This window comes from Platalea leucorodia, assembly GCF_965183815.1.
Source record: "Platalea leucorodia genome assembly, chromosome: Z".
In the NCBI taxonomy this organism is placed as follows: Eukaryota; Metazoa; Chordata; class Aves; order Pelecaniformes; family Threskiornithidae; genus Platalea; species Platalea leucorodia.
Window position 1 is genome coordinate 80,348,403 of NC_138858.1, and position 21,049 is coordinate 80,369,451.

Below are 21,049 nucleotides of genomic sequence, written 5' to 3' on the forward strand. Positions count from 1 at the left end.
GCAATGTCAAACTGTCCTATATCAAAACCTAACTCAGTTCCCTTTTTTCCATGTAATAGGTTTAATTTTCATAGAGGTTAAGTTTGCTAGAGAATGAAGTCTTTAAGAAATGCACAAGTGGGAAAATTGGTTGTGTTTGAAAAGCTGAACAGCCCAGAAGAGATTAACAAAACCTGTCTTGGTATGATGGGAATGATTAAACATTTTTAGTTACCGGAAACAACCTATGTACACTAAGTTCTCTTTGACTACCTGTTAAATGAAAATCATTGCATGGCAAGATCTTGAGCTGTAACAGGAACGGCAGAAGTCTGTTGTTATTGTTCTGTGTTATGGTAGTGTACTGTACATACTGTCTCCCTGCCACAGTTCATATCAAGTAACTCCTATGAGTTGAGTTGACACTCTATACTAATTAAAATATGGTAAATTAGTGTGGTTGTGAAAATGTTAGGAATCCTGAGACTTTGGTCTACATTAAGCAACTGTCTACAACTAGTTAGACTGAAGTTTAAGTTTCAGAGCTGACCCTGATTGAGTTGTGATGATTCTCTATCATAAACACAAAGTAACTGTGAAGAGTGCAAGCATACTCTGTCATTGTAGCAATTTACCAAAAATATACTTTCTCTCCTTCAAAATACAAGTGTTCTCTGTTTCCGTTTCAAAAGTACCCATGATATGCAAAAATATAATACTGTCCTGAATACTTTTGCACCTACTTTTGCATAATGTTTACAATTAGTATTCTTTTAAAAATATTAAGAGGACAAAAATAATGAGTAAAAATTCAACACTGTGCATTTTCAAAGTGGAAGCTATTAGCTGGACTCCCTACTCACTCACTGCCTTTTATTTTCTCCATGACAAGGGTGGCAGATTTTAATTCGCCAGCTCACTTAATCCAGTATTCCAATATGGCAAATATTTTAAAATGCAAGGGCTTTGGCTCAGAAAGTAATGAATGCTACAGCAACAGAGCGTGTAATCAGCTTTTTGTGGTGTTTACTTGTGAGACTAGGGAGAGAGGAAGGACAGAAGACCTCAGCAAACTAGAAATGACTGACTATTTTCTGCCAAAAAAATACCGGACAGGACTGCTTTAAGGAAGGCAAGTGAAGAATTACTGTCTGGCCAAATAGCATGAAATGTTGGCAGTAAAGATGTATAGTCCTGGGAGAGCAGTAGCTCAGAGCCTCATTTTACAATAACAACACAAACTGCCAGCCAGAGAACCCTTAGCCACCAGTGTCTGGTGAATAAATGCTTATTAGATTTCCAAAATGGCAAAACAATGTAAGTATTAAAATTCTATTAGATCAACATACCTGCCAAAAACTTTATTACATTTTAAGGTATTTGCATCATTCTCTGGCCACTTAATGCATTTGAGACATCCTTCACCTTCATCAGCAGCCAAGGGCATGTTTTATTCTCTTTTAAAAAAAAAAAAAGTTAACAAAATAAGTTGCTATTTGCAAAGATAAACGTGCAATTCAATATGCTTTGCTGATACTGTTTTCTCTCCACTTGGCTTTGAATTTACTTTTGCTGCAAAAACTCTCAACACCAAATAGGCAATTTCTGTCCTCTGTGGGAGAATTTTCTCCCAGTGTCTGGTAGACTGTTTTCCTTGTGACGTGCCTGAGATCCTTGTGGTCATTGCTAGCCTGCACCACTCTAAAAGGTGACCTGCTGTGCAGATTTTTTCTGTCAAAATGCCCTTTCCTTATTGCTAGATGTAAAGAGAAGCAAAGGCATCAGATGGGTAAACTGTGGGGCTTTCTTTAGTTCTCTTTTTTAGGGTGCAGGTTGCTACTACAGACATGCTTAGTGTTGCACCATGTAAGTAGCTCTGCAGCATAACTAATGTTGTTCTGGTGCTCTCTGATCCACCAGTGACAGTCAATTCTCTACAAGTTAATTTGTCTGCCTAAATTATTTTACTGATTTACTGTGTTCTAGTGCCCAGACCACATGAGGTGCTGCACTGTCACACGGGAGTCTGTGTGCTACGTTCAGAAATGTGTGCAATGTAAAGACACTAACGTACAACCATCTGTTAAAAGTGCTCTTACATATATCATCCCACTTAGTTATTCCCTGCCCTCCATCCCTCCCTCTGGATCCCTTTGGCTTGCTTTAGTGTGCTGCTCTCAAGCATATAATAACATGGGTCAGGGTTAGTGCATGAACGGAGGGATAGAGGAATTATCCAAACATGTGGTTCAGTCTTGTGTTTCCTCACTTTTCTCTAGCAAATCCTTGGCCAGGGTTTGGAAGGTCTTTCCTCTGCTGGGCTATGTGATGAATTGGCTTCCTGCAGTATCTTGCAACTATGTCAGAACCACAGTTGTGAACGTTTCAGGGTTGTTTTTTGTTTAAAGCATGTGGTTTTTAAAATTTATCTGAGTGTGGACAGTATTTAATATGTAAACTCATCTGTGGCTGGAAAACAGAATCATTAAAATTAACAATTCGGCCTATTGAGTAAGGATGTCCTTTCATAAAGCAGTTTTGTTATCTTGAAATCATACTAAACAACGCTTAGGAAAAGGATTTGTTATTTTTAAAACTTGGGTCATACACTGTAGGAGCCTCACTTAAATTCCAAGTAAATATATAGTGATAATGCCAGATCTGCAGCCCTTTCAGGAGGGCAAAAGGAAGTAATTAGTGTCTCCAGGAGCTCCCAAGGCACAGATAAAAATTTGGAAAAAAACATCCTCATGTAATGTGACACATACTTTTTGTTTTTACCACACTGAGCAAGAGGAATCAAACCTGTGTTGGTCATCAGCCAAAACCAGCACAGCGTGAAAAATGGCTCATTTAGGTTTTCCAGGTTTTTTTATTTACATTTTTGTTCTTTTCATTCCCTGTCCCTCCTGTTTTTTGCCCTACTCTTCTCTGTCTTTTTCATTTAGCCACCTACAACCCAACGAAGCTTTCTTTTTGCCCAAAATAACAGCAATGTGTTCATGTTTACATTTCGTTTTTAAAATGTAATTGAGAGGAACAGTGTAGGATTCTGCCATTGTAAACAATGAAAACACAAATGACGATACAGACAGTCAGTGAAGACAAGAGCGTTGATGGGAACAGAAAGGGCTCATGAGGATAAAACTCCCACTGACTCCTGTAGAGGTGGAAAAATAGGAAGGGAAAAGGAGACCTAGAGGAGAAAGTCTTTGTATGATTTTCATTATCCTAGTGAGGTCTTGCAGCCTCATTTTCTTTGTTTAACAATACTTTCATGTCTTTTATCTAAACATTTCGTGTTACAAAATAAAGTTTTTTCTTCTTCTGTGGCAAGCAGATTGAAATGGAGCTTGTCCAAGGAGAAAGCTTTTGCATCTGCTGATGAAGAAAGAGGAGCCAACTTCTTCAAACTTCCCAGTTTTGAATGACAGCTGGGTGCTTGTTCCCGTTGGCTTCTTTGAAGATCTCAGCTGGAATGAATTGCAAATCTTAACTCTCTTACAAACTAGATGGCTGCCAGACAGTGTCAGTGAGTTATGAAGTTACCACAAGATCTGGGGATAAGATCAAGGCTTGAATTTTGAGAGTATAGGTCATGCTGTCATGCCCAATGCCTGTCTTGCTCCAGCTGTGAAATAATCTACTGCAACTTGTTTTCTTGCTCATACCAATGAAGCTGTGTTCGGTTTTCAACAGAAGGTTTTGCAGAAGTAGTTATTGATAGCACTTAGGGATTATGGGGGGCACCTGTATACAGAGAATTGTCCAAGCAAAGATGATTTCAGTTAGTTAAAAATAGTTTTAGTGCACATGAATTGGCCAATTCAATTTTGTACGTTAGAATAAAAAGTAAGATTAAAATTCCTTTATACAAGCTCCACTTGGCTCATGTTTAAAGGCATAAAGTAATGAATATGATGCCTGGCAAAGTTGTAGTAAGTTTATTGTAGAAATGTGAACAAATTACATTTAAGGTACATTTATTGTATGATAGCAAGATGTGCTGTATTTTAATTACATTTCAAATAAACACCTAGGAACCATGGCCTCTGCCTTGAAACAGCAAAGAAATTTCTGGGGTTCTTTCTGAAATAAACAGACTTCATGATACAAATTGTGAACTGAAGAAACAGAGAGGCTGCCCCAGAGAGAGGCAGAGTAAGGGAACCCTGAGTGAGCCTTCCAGCATGCCATTGGTCACTTTGTGAAGAAATCTAGTTTGCATAAACTCATACCCTTTGCAGAATACAGTTAAGCATTGAATAGTAATGGACTTAATTGCTGCTATGCTCTGTCCAAACATCGCAGAAGCGTAAGGGTTTGCTACACTATGACCCTTCAGGGAACATGAGTCACCCCCAGAACAGTAGCCAAGCTTGCAGTCAGTCAAACTAATTATCAGTACTCTGCACCTACTTCTGCTGGAGCGTGACAGGTGCTTCTTCACTGAGGTCTTTCTGCAAAGCTCTTGAACGTACTACATCCCAGGACTTAGAGACAGGGATGTCACATTTATTGTCTGTCCTGAACACTTTAATCTGACAATACATAATGGCTGGATTCTTCTTTCAAGGTTTCTTTGTACTACAGGGTTATACAGTGCTTGAATAAGGAGAGGTTTGTATTGTATGTGCTTAGAATTACTCAGTCATTCTGTTAACAAAGCCTGTACTTTTAACCTGATTATATTCCATCAGGAGTGACAGGCTGACGCTGATGCTGTAGAATCAGGACTGGCACTCTTCCCCAAATGACGACTGTCTCTTTGCACTTGAAACTAACTGGAAGACAAAGCTCTTGGCCTTTGCTTGCTTATTGAAGTAAGCCAGACGTACTTCAATTTTAGGGATGAATTTTCCTTATAGCCAGTTATAGTACCTTTTCTTTTATCTCTGCCTTCCACGTGTGTAAATGTTTTGCTTCAGGTGAATTTATAAACATTTCCCTCAGCAAAATTGTATGTGATAGCTGAAGTGTGCTTTTATGCTGGAAAATGAAATATAATTTTAACAGACTGCAGCACTGGGGTAACTCCAGTTAACTATGATAGAGTTTGATCTGCTGTGTAGGAGATTAAGAGTCACTCCACTGATGCCATTGAAATAATTATCTGTTTACACTTTGGCATGAGAGCAGATATATTAAAATTGTAGAGCCAGACCCATCTATTTAAAAATATTCCAAATTCCTTGTAAACAATGCTTCAGTAGATCTCCCTCCCCTCCTGGATATCTCCGATACTGGACTCCCAGCAAGATACTATCATTAGCCCGTCACTTTGAAGTAATCAGTTACAGCCAGTAGCAATGCTAGTCTTGCTCAGTGTCTGTGCCCATCTGCTATTTTCAGTTTGCTGCTGCAGTTGGGGGCAAAGGACGATGAGTCTGCACACAGTGTCTGTGTATCTGTATCTGCAGTATACAGTATCTGCACACAGTATCATGCATACTTCATATGAGTACTCATAGAGACATTCAAAACCTCACTCTGGCTTTACATGCAGGTTTCCCTCCCTTTCACGTCTGACATTTTTAATCCTTCATTAGATTTTTCTTCTCCCTTTGCTAATTTAACTCTTCCTTCCTCTTCCTCAGAGCATTTTCTCTTCCAGATGCCTCTTAAAATTGTCCCATCTCCAGCTATTATCTGAAAGTCCTACCAATTTCTGTCTTTGCCTGACATTTCTTCTTCCTTGGTACCTCTCTGGTTACTTCACCTTCCATTTTAGAAATGTGACCACTTCTTGTTCTTTCCCCATGTTTCTCTTTTCTGCTTCTCCATGTTTCCATTTAACGCATCCCTCTTCAGTTTCTCTTATTTGTGGTTTATGGATTGAAAAATTCTCACTATGTAGTTATTCACAAGATGAAGAGAAGTGGCTATGAAAAGATCTCAGTGCATTGAGTCTTCTTGCTTGTAGTGATAATATCAGCTACATCTGGGAGCGTCTGTGGAAAGACCGTGGGTTGTGCGTGCCAAGGCTGGGAATCTGAATTGGAAGGCAGTCAGCTCTCTTCTTTCCCTCCTTGAAAACAGGCTTCCAGCCTGGGAGTCACTCTCGGTCAGCTGGCTAGAGCTGCCGCCCATCCATGACAAGCCCTGCCAGCTCGGGGTGTGACACTCATGTGGGTGGCACGTTCCACCGATGCTGGCCAGAGCATCTGGAGAACTTTCCATTCTTGGGTCTCCTCAGAGCATAATACTATGTAACAGCAAATTAGAATTAAAAAGAGAGAAACTAATAAAATGAGTCCAAATGCATTCAGTGAAGACTGTCATGAGGGAGTAGTGCTACATTTATCCTGACAACTCGTACTCCTCCTCCTCCCATTCACATGGCAATCACAGGGCGCCGAAGCCAGCCTGCCAGTTGGCTTTTTTGCCTTGTAAGCAGGTGCCTCAGAAGTTGAAAAGTTGGCTCTAGTTTCAGAGCTGAACTTAGGTGAGATTATTTTTACATGAAGCATATAGGGTTATGTTGAAGTTGGATGATGCAAATCTGTGAAAGGGTTCCCTCTAGAATTTCTTTGTGGTTTCTCCATGCACAATTCCTTCCTCTCTCCCCTCCTGCCCATTCCTTCCCTCCCTCCGGTGTTTTCTGTAGTCTGTATCACTGACATACTCAAATATAAATCAGGTTCTCAGGTTTTAGCTACCTTTTATTTGTCTGGGTTATTCAACGTTTCCTCACAATGTTGAAATGAAGAATGTTTCTTCTCACTTAGGAAGATTTAAAGAAACATGGGAGGAAAAGCTTTTGAGGTTTCACTGAGCCCACGTCAAAACTTGAAAACTATATTGTCTATATAAACCACTGATAGTAAATCTACATAGTTCTAGTTGTACCTCATCAGCATAGCTAAGTTTTCTTTTTCTTGCTTTCTGCTGCCTCTGCTGAAGTCTCTTTTCTTCTGGCTGGTGATTCCAAATCCATCATCCTCTCTTCCCCACCCCCCCTCTTTTTCTTTTTTTTTTCTTTTTTATTTTTACTCAGCTGGAATAGGTTGCTTCTGAAGCACTTCTCATACTGTCGCACAGCTTTCCTAGCTCCTCCTGGCAAGGGAATGTGCTTGCACTTCATAAAGAGAATGTTGCTGTTTAATCCTGTGTATGGTAGAGATCAACAGGCTGGTTATGAGTCTACTTAAAATGTAATCATGCTGACTTTGGTGCTCTGTAGTTACAAAGGAGGCTTTTGATTTCATAGTGCAGGTGGGTGACAGCAAAATTAATACACTTCTCTCTGTTGCTGCGTCTTCTACTGCTGGAAACCTCATTAAGTGATGATGAACATGGTGCACGGTGCTTTTGATCGGTGGGGACCTTCATACATCCTATTCTTATCCTAGGTGACTCCAGGGCAGACCTCCTACCTAACTCATCAGCTGTCTTTTTCTATATTTGCACATTTCATAAGTGGATTTGCAGTATAAATATTAAATAAATAGGGAAGAAATATCTTTTGCCGTTACTGACAGCAATGGACTTAAAAATAAAAGTTTAAATTTTGCTTGGAAATCTTAGTTTATTTCTCTGCTTAAGTCAAATGAAAATCTGAATAAGACCCACAAATCTTTAGGTTACTATGGACTCTAAAATATATTAGAGGTATGTGACCTCTCATGAAGGATTAGACCACTATCAAATTGAAATGTGCCTGCTGGAAAATTGGCTGGTTCTTGTCCGACTGACTGTATTCCTTCTGTGATACGAAAATTTCAACTAGAAGTCTCTGAACATTGGGGTGGTCTAACACATGCAGCAATTTAAATGTAAGCTGGTATAGAATCATAGAATCATAGAATGGTTTGGATTGGAAGATCATCTGGTTCCAACCCAATTGCCTTGGGCAGGGACACCTTCCACTAGACCAGGTTGCTCAAAGCCCCATCCAGCCTGGCCTTGAACACTTCCAGGGATGGGGCATCCACAACTTCTCTGGGCAACGTGTTCCAGTGCCTCAGAACCCTCGTAGTAAAGAGTTTCTTCCTTATATCTAATCTAAATCTACAGTCTTTCAGTTTAAAGCCATTACCCCTTGTCCTATCACTAAGTGCCCTTGTAAAAAGTCCCTCTCCAGCTTTCTTGTAGGCCCTGTTTAGGTACTGGAAGGCTGCTATAAGGTGTCCCCAGAGCCTTCTCTTCTCCAGGCTGAACAACCCCAACTCTCTCACGCTGTCTTCATAGGAGAGGTCCTCCAGCCCTCTGATCATCTTCGTGGCCCTCCTCTGGACTCACTCCAATAGGTCCATGTCCTTCTTGTATTGGGGACCCCAGAGTTGAACACAGTACTCCAGGTGGTGTCTCACAAGAGCAGAGTAGGGGGGAGAATCACCTCCCTTGACCTGCTGGTCATGCTTCTTTTGATGCAGCCCAGGATACTTTTGGCTTTCTGGGCTGCAAGCACACATTGCTGGGTCATATTGAGCTTCTCATCAACCAACACCCCCAAGTCCTTCTCCTCAGAGCTGCTCTCAATCCATTCTCTGCCCAGCCTGTATTTGTGCTTGGGATCGCCCCAACCCATGTGCAGGACCTTGCACTTGCCCTTGTTGAACTTCATGAGGTTTGTACGGGCCCACCTCTCAAGCCTGTCAAGGTCCCTCTAGATGGCTTCCCTTCCGTCCAGCATGTCAATGGCACCACACAGCTTGGTGTTGTTGGCAAACTTGCTGAGGGTGCACTCAATCCCACTGTCCATGTCGCCAACAAAGACATTAAACAGCGCTGGTCCCAATACCAACCCCTGAGGAACGCCACTCGTCACTGGTCTCCACTTGGACGTAGAACCATTGACTGCAATTCTTTGAGTGCAACCATCCAGCCAATTCCTTATCCACTGAGTGGTCTATCCGTCAAATCCATGTCTCTCCAATTTAGAGACAGGATGTCATGGGGCACAGTGTCAAATAGTGGATTTAACTAGGCTTGAGAGCCTTCACTGCTGAGGATAGTGGCAGAATCTTGTTGCTAGTTATTCCAACAGCTGGAAGAAATAGTGAACTGTATTAACAGGTGATACAACAGATAAAAATGTCACAAAAGTGGTCTAAAATTATATATATATATATATAATAGATATATACAATATATCTAGACCTATGTATAGCTACATATAGATCTATATGTGCCTGTACTATAAGTAGATATAATATACATATGTAATATATTAATATGTATTCGTATATAATGCCCATAATACAGATAGATATAATCTGCATGTATTTGTAGTTATTTATCTACAAATTACATTTTTAATTGGTTGTTAAGTATTTTGGTGTCTGTATAATTCTCATCTTAACCTTTTACATAGAGTTAAGTATATGTACATGTTTAAGTACAATGATTTCCCTAGATTTTTTATATATTGCTCACCACACTGGAATCTCAATACCCTGTAGATAATGAACTTCAACAGAAAAATAGATTAGCTCTCGAGTTTTCTTCTGAATCCCACTTTTTTTTTCATTTTTTTCTCCTCACTTTATAAGGAGCAGCTGACACATTGCTATAAAAATGAATACCTCCAGGCACAAAGAAGAGATTTTGGGCAGTATGACAACAGCTGCAGAAATTGCATGGACATAGGGCCTTGTCTGTCCTGTGGGAAGGCTGTGCTGTGAAGTGACATCTTCTAGTTGTGTTCAGGCTGGCATGGAGGTGTGACAGCAGCTGGGACTGAAGGAGTCACACAAACCAATGCATCCTCTGTCTGTAATCCCTAATCAGTGCCTATCATCCATGATAGTTTGGGCTGGCTATGCTGATAAAGAGTCTAGGACTTCTTTTTTTGAGGTTTTTATGAGGTTAGAGAAGTGGATTTTTCCACCATGAAGTTTCTTCCGAAGCCAGTGTAACTGAAGTGGAAGATAGATAGCCCAAACCCTAGGAACTAAGTGTTCATATAGCTTGCCAACTGTATGGGGTTTTCCAGTGATTCCAGGACTACTATTTTACGGAGATTACTCAACAAACATGTTTTGCTGTTAACATACAATGTATTAATTCTCATTACTTACAAGAATTATCTTGTAAACATGCAAAACTGAAAGTACTTCGGTTTTGCTGAGTCTAATATTCATAGGGGAGGCTTCCCCATCCTGATTCACAAATTAAATAACTGTTAAAATACAGACTTTTTTGGTGATAAATTTAGTTGCAATAAAGCAAGACTTCTTGAGAAAAATTATCCTAGAATGAAAATAATCAGCCAATTATGGTTTGAAAAACATACTTGGAGTAAAATCCTGATCATGTTGTTGAGGTCTGCCCATTTACAGTAGCCGGTGAGCATTTTACCCAACGTGGTAAATGAGGACGTTAGGTTTGTTAGCTCTTGGATACCTTTGCTGTTCATTGATGATATTTTTGTAGCATGACTAGCAAATATACACAGCTTCTTTTATAAAGTGGCCACCATCAAACTGTAGGACAGACAATACTATTTTTAATTATACTGGTTGCTTAAGCTTGTGAAGACTCAAGGTTTCTCCTTTAGCTAAATTTTGGTAGTTTCATATTCGAAATGGTTTTGTTTTAAAAAGCACTGGAGCAAACAGTACTCTCATGTGGTTTAGTTACACTCCTCATGCTTTCCCTGATAAGTCCCATTTCCATACCCTAAATAAATAAATAAAAATCTCTGTTTTCTTTTGCAAACAGGCTAAAGCAGTTCCTAAAGCACGCATTTTGGATGATGGCTACAGAAAACTTATTTCGTAAAACAAACACAATGCAGTACCTGGAACTATATTTTTGCTAGTTTTTGAGGCATATGTAACCATTCAAAGCCTAATACTGCACAGGTTCCTGTTCTCCAGCATCCTCTAATATGGACAAACATCACAAAAAACTAAGACACAGATACTAGTTGGTTTCAAAGTATGAGTTAGGTCTGGCCAAGTTGAGAAGACCTCTGAAGGGTAAAAAGGGATGCTTGTAACAGAAGGGAAATGCCCAGGGCATTGCTGGTGGGCAACAGCAGGGTATTTCTGAGCGCTGACATTTTGAGCAATAAGCTTTCTCAAAAAGTACTATAAGCATGGCTGTGGCACCACTTTCTTTAATGAACATGCATCCTTCTCCTTGTCTTAAGTGTTTCATCCCTTTTCCAAACTAAGCATCACATTCTTTGTGACTTTGGGTGCACTTTGATGCTCCCACATCCTCTCAAGTGAAACACATGTTGTGGGGACATGGGTCTTCACAAGGACTGGTTCTCCTCAGAGACATGTTTCTCCAGAAATCCTGTCAATTTAGGAGCCTGTTGCAACAGAAAGGGTTGTAGCTGATTCTTTGGGAAAATTAATATTTCCCAGTTTCAATAACTTTGTGGCTTCCGTTCCCATGGAAATAAGCAGGGGCTTGCCACAAATGGTCTTGCTTGCAAGTAACTGTGGGTTATCAAGGAAGGTCTATGATGCACTAGATGACTGAAGGTTTTGGGTTTAGTTTTCTTATCGAAATGCTGGCTTTGAGCTCAATAAAAACATTTTTGGAGTCTACTCCTGTAAGTTCTCACCTTAAAGTTTGTACGTTTTTCTGTTCTTTGATTTTGTCCAATATCAGAGATCAACAGAAATGGTGGTTGTGTTTTCCTGTGTCAGATATCAGTCTGCCTCAGAAATAATTAAAATGCTGAAGCTCTTACGTGCAGTGCCAGAGAGCACTAGTCTGGTTTATCTAGCTTATTAGGTTGGATACTCCACTACATGGAACAAAAAGCAGACCTTTGCAAAAGGGTAAGTATAAGATAAGAAATACCAGAGTGGGCGGCAGATAAACAGAGAAGCTCAGAAAACTGGAAAAAAAACAGTGTCTAGCCTCGCTAGGCAGTGGTCTCAGTATTGCAATTAAACTGTTTATCTGCTTTTATAGTCATCACAGAAGAGAGGATTTTGTGGGTATTGGTGAGATGTGGTTCTTACTTCAGAAGAGAAAGGTTAGGTGATTTGTCCGTTTCCACACAGCAGATAAAGGTCAGAAAAGGAGATAAATTACAGCCCTCTGGGCTCCCACTTTTGTAGCCTGTTCACTACAACAGCTTTCCAAGTTTTCCAAATATTTTCAAACCTAATAGCAAAAAAAAAAAAAATAAAGGCAAAACTCGCAAAAGTATATCCTTTCAGTTATTTGTTAAAGCAGAAGGAAGTAAAATTGTTCTCCTTTGTAGGATTTTGAGCTGAACAATGAGCTGAAAATGAATGTGTTAAATTTGCTGGAAGAAGTTTTGAGAGACCCTGACCTTCTGCCACAAGAAAGGAAAGCTACTGCAAATATACTGAGGTAAATAAGTTTCTAATAATAATAATGTTAACTATAGCATGTGATGTAGTTAGGAGATCATGCATCATAGAATTCACAGGGTTTGGTTTTTCTCCAGAGTATTTAATTTTGAAGGATTACTAAGTGTTTTACTAGGTATATAACAGAGTGTGTTTTAAGTTTCATTCATAAAAATACCTGTATTAGAAAATTTTGCTGCAGAACAGCTGGCAGCCATGGGTTCAGTCTTTATGCAGCAGGGAAAAATGCTGCCCAGTAAAGCAACAAGACCACTCACTATAATACCTTGAGGAACTCCTGTCTCAATAATAAGCCACCCACTCTGCTAAGCTCACAAGAGTCTGATGATAGCCTAACATGTCATGACATCCTAACAAGACCATGCTTGCACCTTCCTTTGTGTTGATGCCATGTCCAAAGTTCTTTGGGTAGCTGACAGAGAGGAATTCTTGTTTAATTAGTGCCATGAAATAAAAGACCTTTAAGCTTCTGCATAACCAGGACTATGTAAATTATTGTTAAAACACCTTATTTTGTTACTTAGGGTTGGTATTATGGAGTCGAGTGTCTAGTTATGCCAAAGAGACAAATCTTTATAAGCACTTATCAGTGAAAATAATTTTGTCTACTAAGTGCGAATATTTTATAGTGACTGATTTTCCTGTAAATTGTTCTACATTACTAAGGAGCGGTAAATATTTAAAGACTAGGCAGTTGTTAAAATAAGATACAATGAAAAAACACAGATAAATCTATGATGTGCTTTGTTAGTATTTTTGTAAGTATTCTGCTGGAAAGCCAATAGGGGTGTAATAAATGCAGCGTGTCTGAATTTTCTAAGACCATTTGGCAGGTTTCTCCATCAGATACTTACGTGAAAAAGAATGTCAGAAGAATGAGGGGAAAGTTGTTCACCTGGAGGAAAAAAGTAAAACAAAGGATAAGAAACAAGGATAAGTTTGTAGTAAAAGAACTTCATGTCAATGGGATCCTACTTAATTTGTACATAAATAAAAATAAACCTCCTTTTAAATTATACTTCATGTACTGTTATTCAAAGTCAAAATAGTTAGTTTGTTTCATGTATTTCCTTGGAAGAAACAGCAAGCAAGAAGAGCAAAAAGGATTAGGATAATGGGTTTTAATAATATGTGTGACAGCAAAGGTTCTGTCATATTGGTCACAGTGGGAAAAATTACCTTAAGACCTTTAGCTTCTTAAGAAAATATGAGAAAATAAACCTGGATTGGCTGTTCCTGGCAGAGTAATGGAATAGATTTATAGGCCTTTATCATACAAGTTTGTTAGCAATTTCCTGTATCCAGTTTCCAACTAGCCAATTTCCCTTAACTGTTGCATCAAAAAATGGGACCTTGGTAAGTATGTGTAAACTGTGAGTTGCCTCCATTTGCATCCTTTTACTGCTGTTCTATGAAGTGGTAAGTACTGTTTGTCTTCTCTTTCCTTCTAGCACTTATTACTTTAGTAGCTGAGCACACTGTATATGTATCTGAGCACAGTGTATATTTCTTTTGCAAAAAAGAAAAAAAAAAGTTAAATTTTGTAAGAGGTGAAAATTCTGAAAAAGTTAATTTTTTAAAAACTGAGAAATGGGGAAAAGAAAAAGCAAACAGAAGGATTAGTGAAATAAAACAATACTCAAAAATAAAATTCTAGTAAAAATGAAAAAAAATGTATGCACAGAAATGGAACTGAAAGTTAATTAAAAATTAACTAATTTGAAATATTTTGTAGAAAAAGATTGTGTTTTTTAAAATCCTTCTTTCATAGTCATTATTCTCACAGTATTTCTGGAAAGTATTATGGCACTTTACAAGTAGGCAAGTAAACCATGAATAAAATGACCTGCCCAAGTTCTCAGTGGGAGTTTCTGTTGGAAACAGGTAGAGAATGAAGATTTTCTGACATACGGTCCTCAGCCAAGCCTTCTTTCATCAGGGTTTGCAGCTATATACCCTAATAGTGCCAGATTTTTCAAACAACATAGTTTGATTATAGATTTGATCATACAGAATCGTAAGTACTTGGTTACATCCCACAAACTAGCACTGGAAAAAGAGCCATTGGTGGCTTGGCATGCAGGACTAGTCCTTCTGACTGAATGCTGCATGGATGTCCTACTTTCCTGCAAAATGAGCCACAAAATTTAAGCCATGGCTAACATGGGTTATCAAAAACCCTTTATTGTTTTTCAAGACTGGAAATGCTGCTACTGCTGCTGGACAATGTCTATGTCGAATATTTCAATACTAATTCAATTTCAATTTAGTTTCAATACTATTTCAACACTAAGTCCAGTAAGCATCAGTGATACAGTATTGCTGTCCCAAGGGTTCAGAAAACTGCTATGATGTTCCATTTTCTGTAGCAACCATATTTCAGGAGCAGCTGAAATTACTCCTATGTTCTGTCCATGTGTTTATTATATATGCAAACTGCCCATAAACTTTCAAATAGAAGTTGTTGCATAACTAGACTTTCAGATAGAGGCTGTTGCATAAATACAACTTTCATAATTTAAACGGTAGTTAGGCTGCAGTCGTCGGGATATTGTCACCCAAGTTAAAAATGTTATTGCATAAAACTGTCCCAAAGTCTTTTGCTGATCAAAACTGTAATCTGAAGCTCTTGGGCTTGTTCTCCAGCCACACAGGAGGCAGTTGTTTGCCAGGCATGTCAGATTCGTTAACAGCTGGTAAGGAGAAATTAATTCTCCAGGAATGGGAACTGCTTCAGTAACCTTGTGAGAAGAGTATATCAGAGCAATTCTGATTTTGGACAAAAAAATCATTCAGCTGGATGAAATACACAAATGTGTCATGTTACCTCATTCTTTCACTGAAAGGAGGAGCTCTGGTTCTTAAATCACCTCAGGAAAATGGGTTGTCTGGTAATTAAGAGTAGTTTCCAAGCTTGCAAAAAGCACGGTAGTTACTCCCAAAGATACATTCTCAGCAAGGCTATATAGTTAACTGAGAAGAGGAAATTATAGGATTTAATAAATAATCTGCAGTTGAATGGAGTTTGTGTGTAACTGTAGATCTGTGGTAAGGACACAGGGGTGTGCGTTCTTTTACTCTTCCACAAGCCTTCATTTTTATTGCACATTAGGAATATTTATAAGCTTTACAAAAACTGATCTAATTTCTAGTCCTAAGCAGTGACCTTCTGTCCCATGGAGACTGTGAACACACACTTCTGGCTACTTTAGGAACTATCTCAGCTACTGGGGCAGCAAGCAGGAATCCCTCTCGTCCTCCACTTCTCGGCTTGTTAATGGATTCAGAGGTGGAACCATCTCCAGACTGTTCTTTGAAAACTTAACTTTTTAATAATTCAAAATATAAAACTGAGGAATAGTTTCTGTCAATCAGGAGGGTTTAGCTTTTCTGGCAATTTGAAAAGGTCCTTGCTCAGTTCTGGAACTGATTTCATGAAGAATGAGAAACCAACAGAAGCAGAAGAGACAATATCCACATGCCTGCATTCTATCTGACAATACAATTGCATGAACTCAGTTGGCAACAAGGTTTCTAGTGCCAGAAGAAAAAAATTTTTTCTATATTTGCGCTGAAAACAAAGATACTGCTTCTGGTGCAAAAAGAGGACATGGTGACATGGAAATGGTTCTTTCCCTGACATTCTTGCCTGATGCTTCCCATGGTGCCATGGCTGGTTGTGGAAGCAGGTCAAAGCAAACATTGAACATGCTCTTCCCTAAGCTTGGAGAGTTCTCTCTATTACTTGTCTGTGAAGATTACTGTTTATTGTAGTAGGGACAACCAAGACTATGTTCCTCTTGACTAACTGCTAAGCTTTAAGCAAACACTTCCATACTGCAGCAAGACATTATGAAGAGGCACCATGTTCTACACCAGTGTATCTCCCATATCATTGTTTTCTTTTTTTCTGCATCAGATTACAGATTTTCTATCATTTGTCAACATGGCAGATTACAGTCAATGTTCTGAATGTTAAGAGAAGGCCTGTAATGGAATAAAATAATTATTTCTTGAGTTCCTCGAACCATGCATAGGTTATAATGACAGGGTGAGGGGAAAGGGATTTCCTCTCTACATTGACATAGAAAAAATTCTTTGGTGGGACCCACTGTGTCTACCTGAAGCACCTAACCAGGAAACAAACTGTAGACAGCTAATGAAGCACTCCTTCCAAGGTAACTGCCTATCATGAAGAAGATTCTGTCCACCAAAATTGTCTAAAGTTAGGCATCCTGACTGTTTCTCCAGAGATCATAGAAGGCACCTTCCTTTCTCAGACAATTACAGAATACAGACAGTGACTTGTGGAGGATGTGAATCCCGCCCTGGATGTCCTAAAGGTATCTTGAGTCTTGTTGTAGAAATGTGTAGAGGTGCTCCCAGGTATTGTGTCCCTCTTTTGGTTTACCTGCCAATGTGTGGTTGGAGAAATGTTGCTCAGTCCATCACCACCACATACCCACCTCCTTGGAAAGATGTTATCTTTTTGTTTTCTTCTAGATGGAGAGCTTTCATCTAATACTACTTAGAGGAGGAATAAAAAATATCCACCTAGAACTGAAGAGCATTTTTACTGTTATTAGAAATCAATATGTTTGAAGATTTTGACAGCATATTTTTTATGTGAAAGCACAGATTTGTCGTCGTAACTGGAAGTTTTGATGAAACTTTCATTCAAAAGGCTTCTCTTGGACACTATGAAAATGGGAAGGAGGGGTGAGCCAGTTGATACGCCCCTCATGAAAACAGTCATTCACCCAATTGCTAGATGAGTGTCATAAAATAGGCTTTCTAGTTGTTCTGATGTGGTGCTCACTGCAGGCTTTTATATCTAAAAGGCTTTGGCATATCAAAACATGTAGTCTATCAGAATTCTGGTTTGCCAGTCAACCCTCACTGTAGGTCTTGGCTTCCCCGCATTTCAGTTTTTGTAGTCTACTTTAGACTCTGAAAAGTATAGAAATTCAGAGTGAGGTTAGGAAAAGCATTTCTTAGCATAAATTCAATGTTCAAATACTCGTGAAAGGAAGTTCATGCTTTCTGAGCCTACATATGGGTATATTCCATGGACAGTCTCCTTGAAGGATATGAGGTACAAATGTCTCCTTTTACAAACTGACCCAGCCTTTGAGTGTATGTGCGCATAGGTGCATATAAATTTCTTGGAAAATCAGTCCTTTTGTTAGCAGAGATTGGAGGAGGAGGAAAGTTGGTTTGTATTCTAAAGATATTACGGTCCATTCTGGGAAAGACTCTGTATAGAATATAAATGGCAAGGAAAGTGTTTATGAGAGATACTGAGCTGCCTCATGGCTTCTTGAGTCATCAAACAGAACAGCTGGTATTTCTTGTGTGATGAGATTTTTCTTTAATGGACTGACAGGGTTTCTCTGCAGGGTAAAAAAGCTTCTTTTGCTTTTTATTCAATATCCATTCTGAAAGCTAGGCAAACCTACTGAAGTATGTTTTGCCTGAGATTCTATCAGTATCAGTCTTATTTACTAACCTCTGAAATCTAGGTAAAATTTCATTGATGGTGAAGCAGAAAGGTCTAAAGTTCAGACTGAACAGCAGTAAGTAACTTCAATAAATAGTCCTATAGGAGAAGAAAAGGGTGGTTCAAGAAACAATTCCTCCTTCTTCTTCCTCAGAATAAATATAAATGAAATCCAGGGATATGCAGAGGTCAAAATTTGATGGATGACCTATTGTCTGCCTTGTATGATCTCACCAGACAATATATTTCAGGCTCTATAACTTACATCAGCTTTTAAAATATTTTAAAAATACCATAAAGGAATGAGGAAACAGATGTTAATATTTCCCACTAGAAGATTATTTTAATATTTGGACTGGTCAAGCATTAAGAGTAGTTTAAATGAGAGAGAGCTGCTGACTCTAAGAATTGGAAAGTTACTTCTTATATATTTACTTCCTTCATTTGTAAAGATCACTATGGAGGTGTCATCCCATTTAGTCCTCCCTGAGAGGGATACTGTTAAAGAGTCTGGCAGAATCTCTCCTTAGCTTTGCTTTCTCTCGTAACTCTTTTCACATGGACCTGTGCTTCTCACCCAGCTTCCAGGAGACTCTCCAAGGAGTGTAATGGGAACTGCCCAAGCAGAACTGATCAGCTCAACATATCTTCCTAGACCTCTGTTAAAACTAGGTATCCAAAAGCTGACAACAGTGCAGACCAAAGTGGAAGCTACTATTGATGCTATCAAAAAGCATAAGACCACTGTGTTAGAAAAGAGCACCAGTCACCTCTTTAGAATGTGGGATTGGAAGTCTGCATAAAATGTAGAGAGTATCAGGAACCAAAGATGGGGAAAAGTTAAGTATTTTCAGGCTCGTAATAATCTCATGTTTCCTATTTTATTTTGTATTAAGCAAGTACAATCTTTTCTGTATCAAAGATGAGAACTCCAGCCAATATAAAGTTACACGTAAGGAACTCAAATGATGAGTTTACAAGATTACTTAGAATACTTGGGGCAGAAGGGCAAGTCCTCTCATTTTTTTATCGCCAGGAAGCACATGGTCTTGTCATACAATACCTTTCTGCAGGCAATCAGTCATGAGACACAGCACAAAATAAGCTGCTCTGGAAAGATAGATTGCCAGTCTATTTACACTTCTAGAGGCTGCACACTGTTATTATCTGGAGAAGAAGCTTAGGGTTCTCTTGAAGAAGTAGACATTCAAGACTGCATGGCTTGCCCATCAGACATAAGGTGTTTCCAACTCCTACGAAGAAAGGGGCATTTTGTGTGGATTTGATAGGCTGAAAATGAAGGCAAGGAGATTTCATAGATCCTTTCTCTGTGTATCTGCATTTGATTTTAACATAGTCCTCCAATTTGGCAAACCAAAAGGAAACAACAGCAACCCACAACAGAAGAACCTAGTGTACTAAGCATTAACACTTCCTCGCCACCCACATAGTACAAATTCCCTATCTTACACTCATAGCTAAAGTCTCCAAGCAATATAATCCTTTTAACCCTTTCCCCAGCTGGTACATGGAAAGTCTGTTACTACAGAGTGCAAAAATAAAGAATTGGAGGGACCATAAGAAAATACCTGGTCCAGTTGCTGTGCTTTCTGGAATGATCAGTAGAACTGGATCTTCTTTGAAAATGGTCATCTAAACTTCTCTTGAAAATTCAGCTGACAAGTACTCTACAATTTCTGCAGAAAGCCTGATTCAGTGCTCACCTATACTTGCAGGTGGAAAATTGAACTTAATGTTGAAACTAAATCTCCATTGATGCAAATCAGTCCAGTGACTTCTTGCCGTTATCGTTGGTGTCTTTATAGGCAGTCTTTTACATACCGACATACTGTTCTTTCTCCCTGAATCTTCTCTTTCCTATATTGTATAAATCCAGTCTATTCAAGGTTTCTTTCAGCCTATATTTTCCAAATGAAAGGGTAAGATCTTAGAATTATGTGCCAAGATACTGCCTCAGGGTAGGTGGGGTTTGATGAATACTTATTACTTCTGCTGGGTTCATTTTTGACCCATTACTCTGAAATAACCCTAATAACCACACATTTTCTATAGCAGAATGGGAAGCATGGTTTAAGACTTTTATTACTGAAAGGAAATCATGTACTTGCTACAAGTAAAATCTGCTAGCAGTTTGTTGTCTATTTCCACACACACAGTTCTTTGTGTGGGACACTGAATAGGACAATGTAGTGCCAATAAACAAGAACACTTCCCAGTGAATCAGTCTTCTATGCATGCCTATTTTGCCATCTTTTCTTCATTTCTCAAATGTTGATTTTTCAAATATTTCCCCAAAATACCATTTAACACAGTAGTTTAAAAAACAGAGAAAAAGCTTGAGATGTAATTTTCCATCTTTATGTTTCCTAGGATTATTCAGGATAGAGAGCTTCTGATTACATATTATTGTTATTGTGTTGTGGTTTTGCATTGCCAGTCCAGTTCTTGAAAAGAGAATTTTTCTTTGTCCACCAAACTTCTTTGCACTGAAGTCAAAGTGGAATAGATGTAGAAACCTTATCACTATAATCAGCAAATAAGTACAGTAGTTATTGTCATTGACCATTCTACAGTATATGCTGTTTTTAGCTCAGAGATTTTAAGCCTCCGTGACCATCATTTTACCTTACGTGACTCTGATATCATACCATTTTGTACACTTTTACTTAAAACAAGACATTAGATTTTAGGTACTAGGTATTTTTTTCTTTACATCTTCAATTGCAGTCTTAGGGTTTATTTTAGATAAACATGATTGCCTATCTGTGATAAGGTTTCCCCATAACCGTAGTCAATTTTATTTATATAGGATGTTCTGCTACTTAATTTTTCAGGGCTCTTTCCCAGGATGATCAAGATGATACCCATTTAAAAATAGAGGATATCATTCAGATGGTAAGTTCATCTTGAAATTTAAATATAATTACTCCTATAGAAATAATGTGGGTTTAAGTCAATAAAACATAGCACAACTACAACTTTACAACTGGACAGAAATACTGTTCTTTTATATCAGGAACGTACATTTCAGTTTAGAGAAAGTAAGAATTTGGAGCCTATATCAAAGATGAACAGGTCAAAACTTTACGATTTAGATTTAAATCACATGATGGAAAAGAAAGGGGAAAGATTAATATGTATGAAATTACAAGTGTCTGCCATCTCAGGTGCCACCAGAACCACAGTTGGCCTTGATTGACAATGCCCATCATCCAAACGGTAGCCACCACCGTCTCGTAAG

The 21,049-nt window shown here is 38.7% G+C and overlaps 1 protein-coding gene across 1 annotated transcript in view; it reads left to right on the forward strand.

The window, feature by feature from the left end:
- The window catches only part of RASGRF2 (Ras protein specific guanine nucleotide releasing factor 2), a gene marked incomplete at its 5' end in the record, with an annotated part of 143,838 nt that overhangs the window by 110,469 nt on the left and 12,320 nt on the right, over window positions 1-21,049 (forward strand). The window contains 2 exons of the mRNA XM_082335414.1: window positions 12,155-12,267; window positions 20,643-20,703. Of these exons, the coding sequence (XP_082191540.1) occupies window positions 12,155-12,267; window positions 20,643-20,703 (174 nt within the window). The remainder of the gene's footprint in view (window positions 1-12,154; window positions 12,268-20,642; window positions 20,704-21,049) is intronic.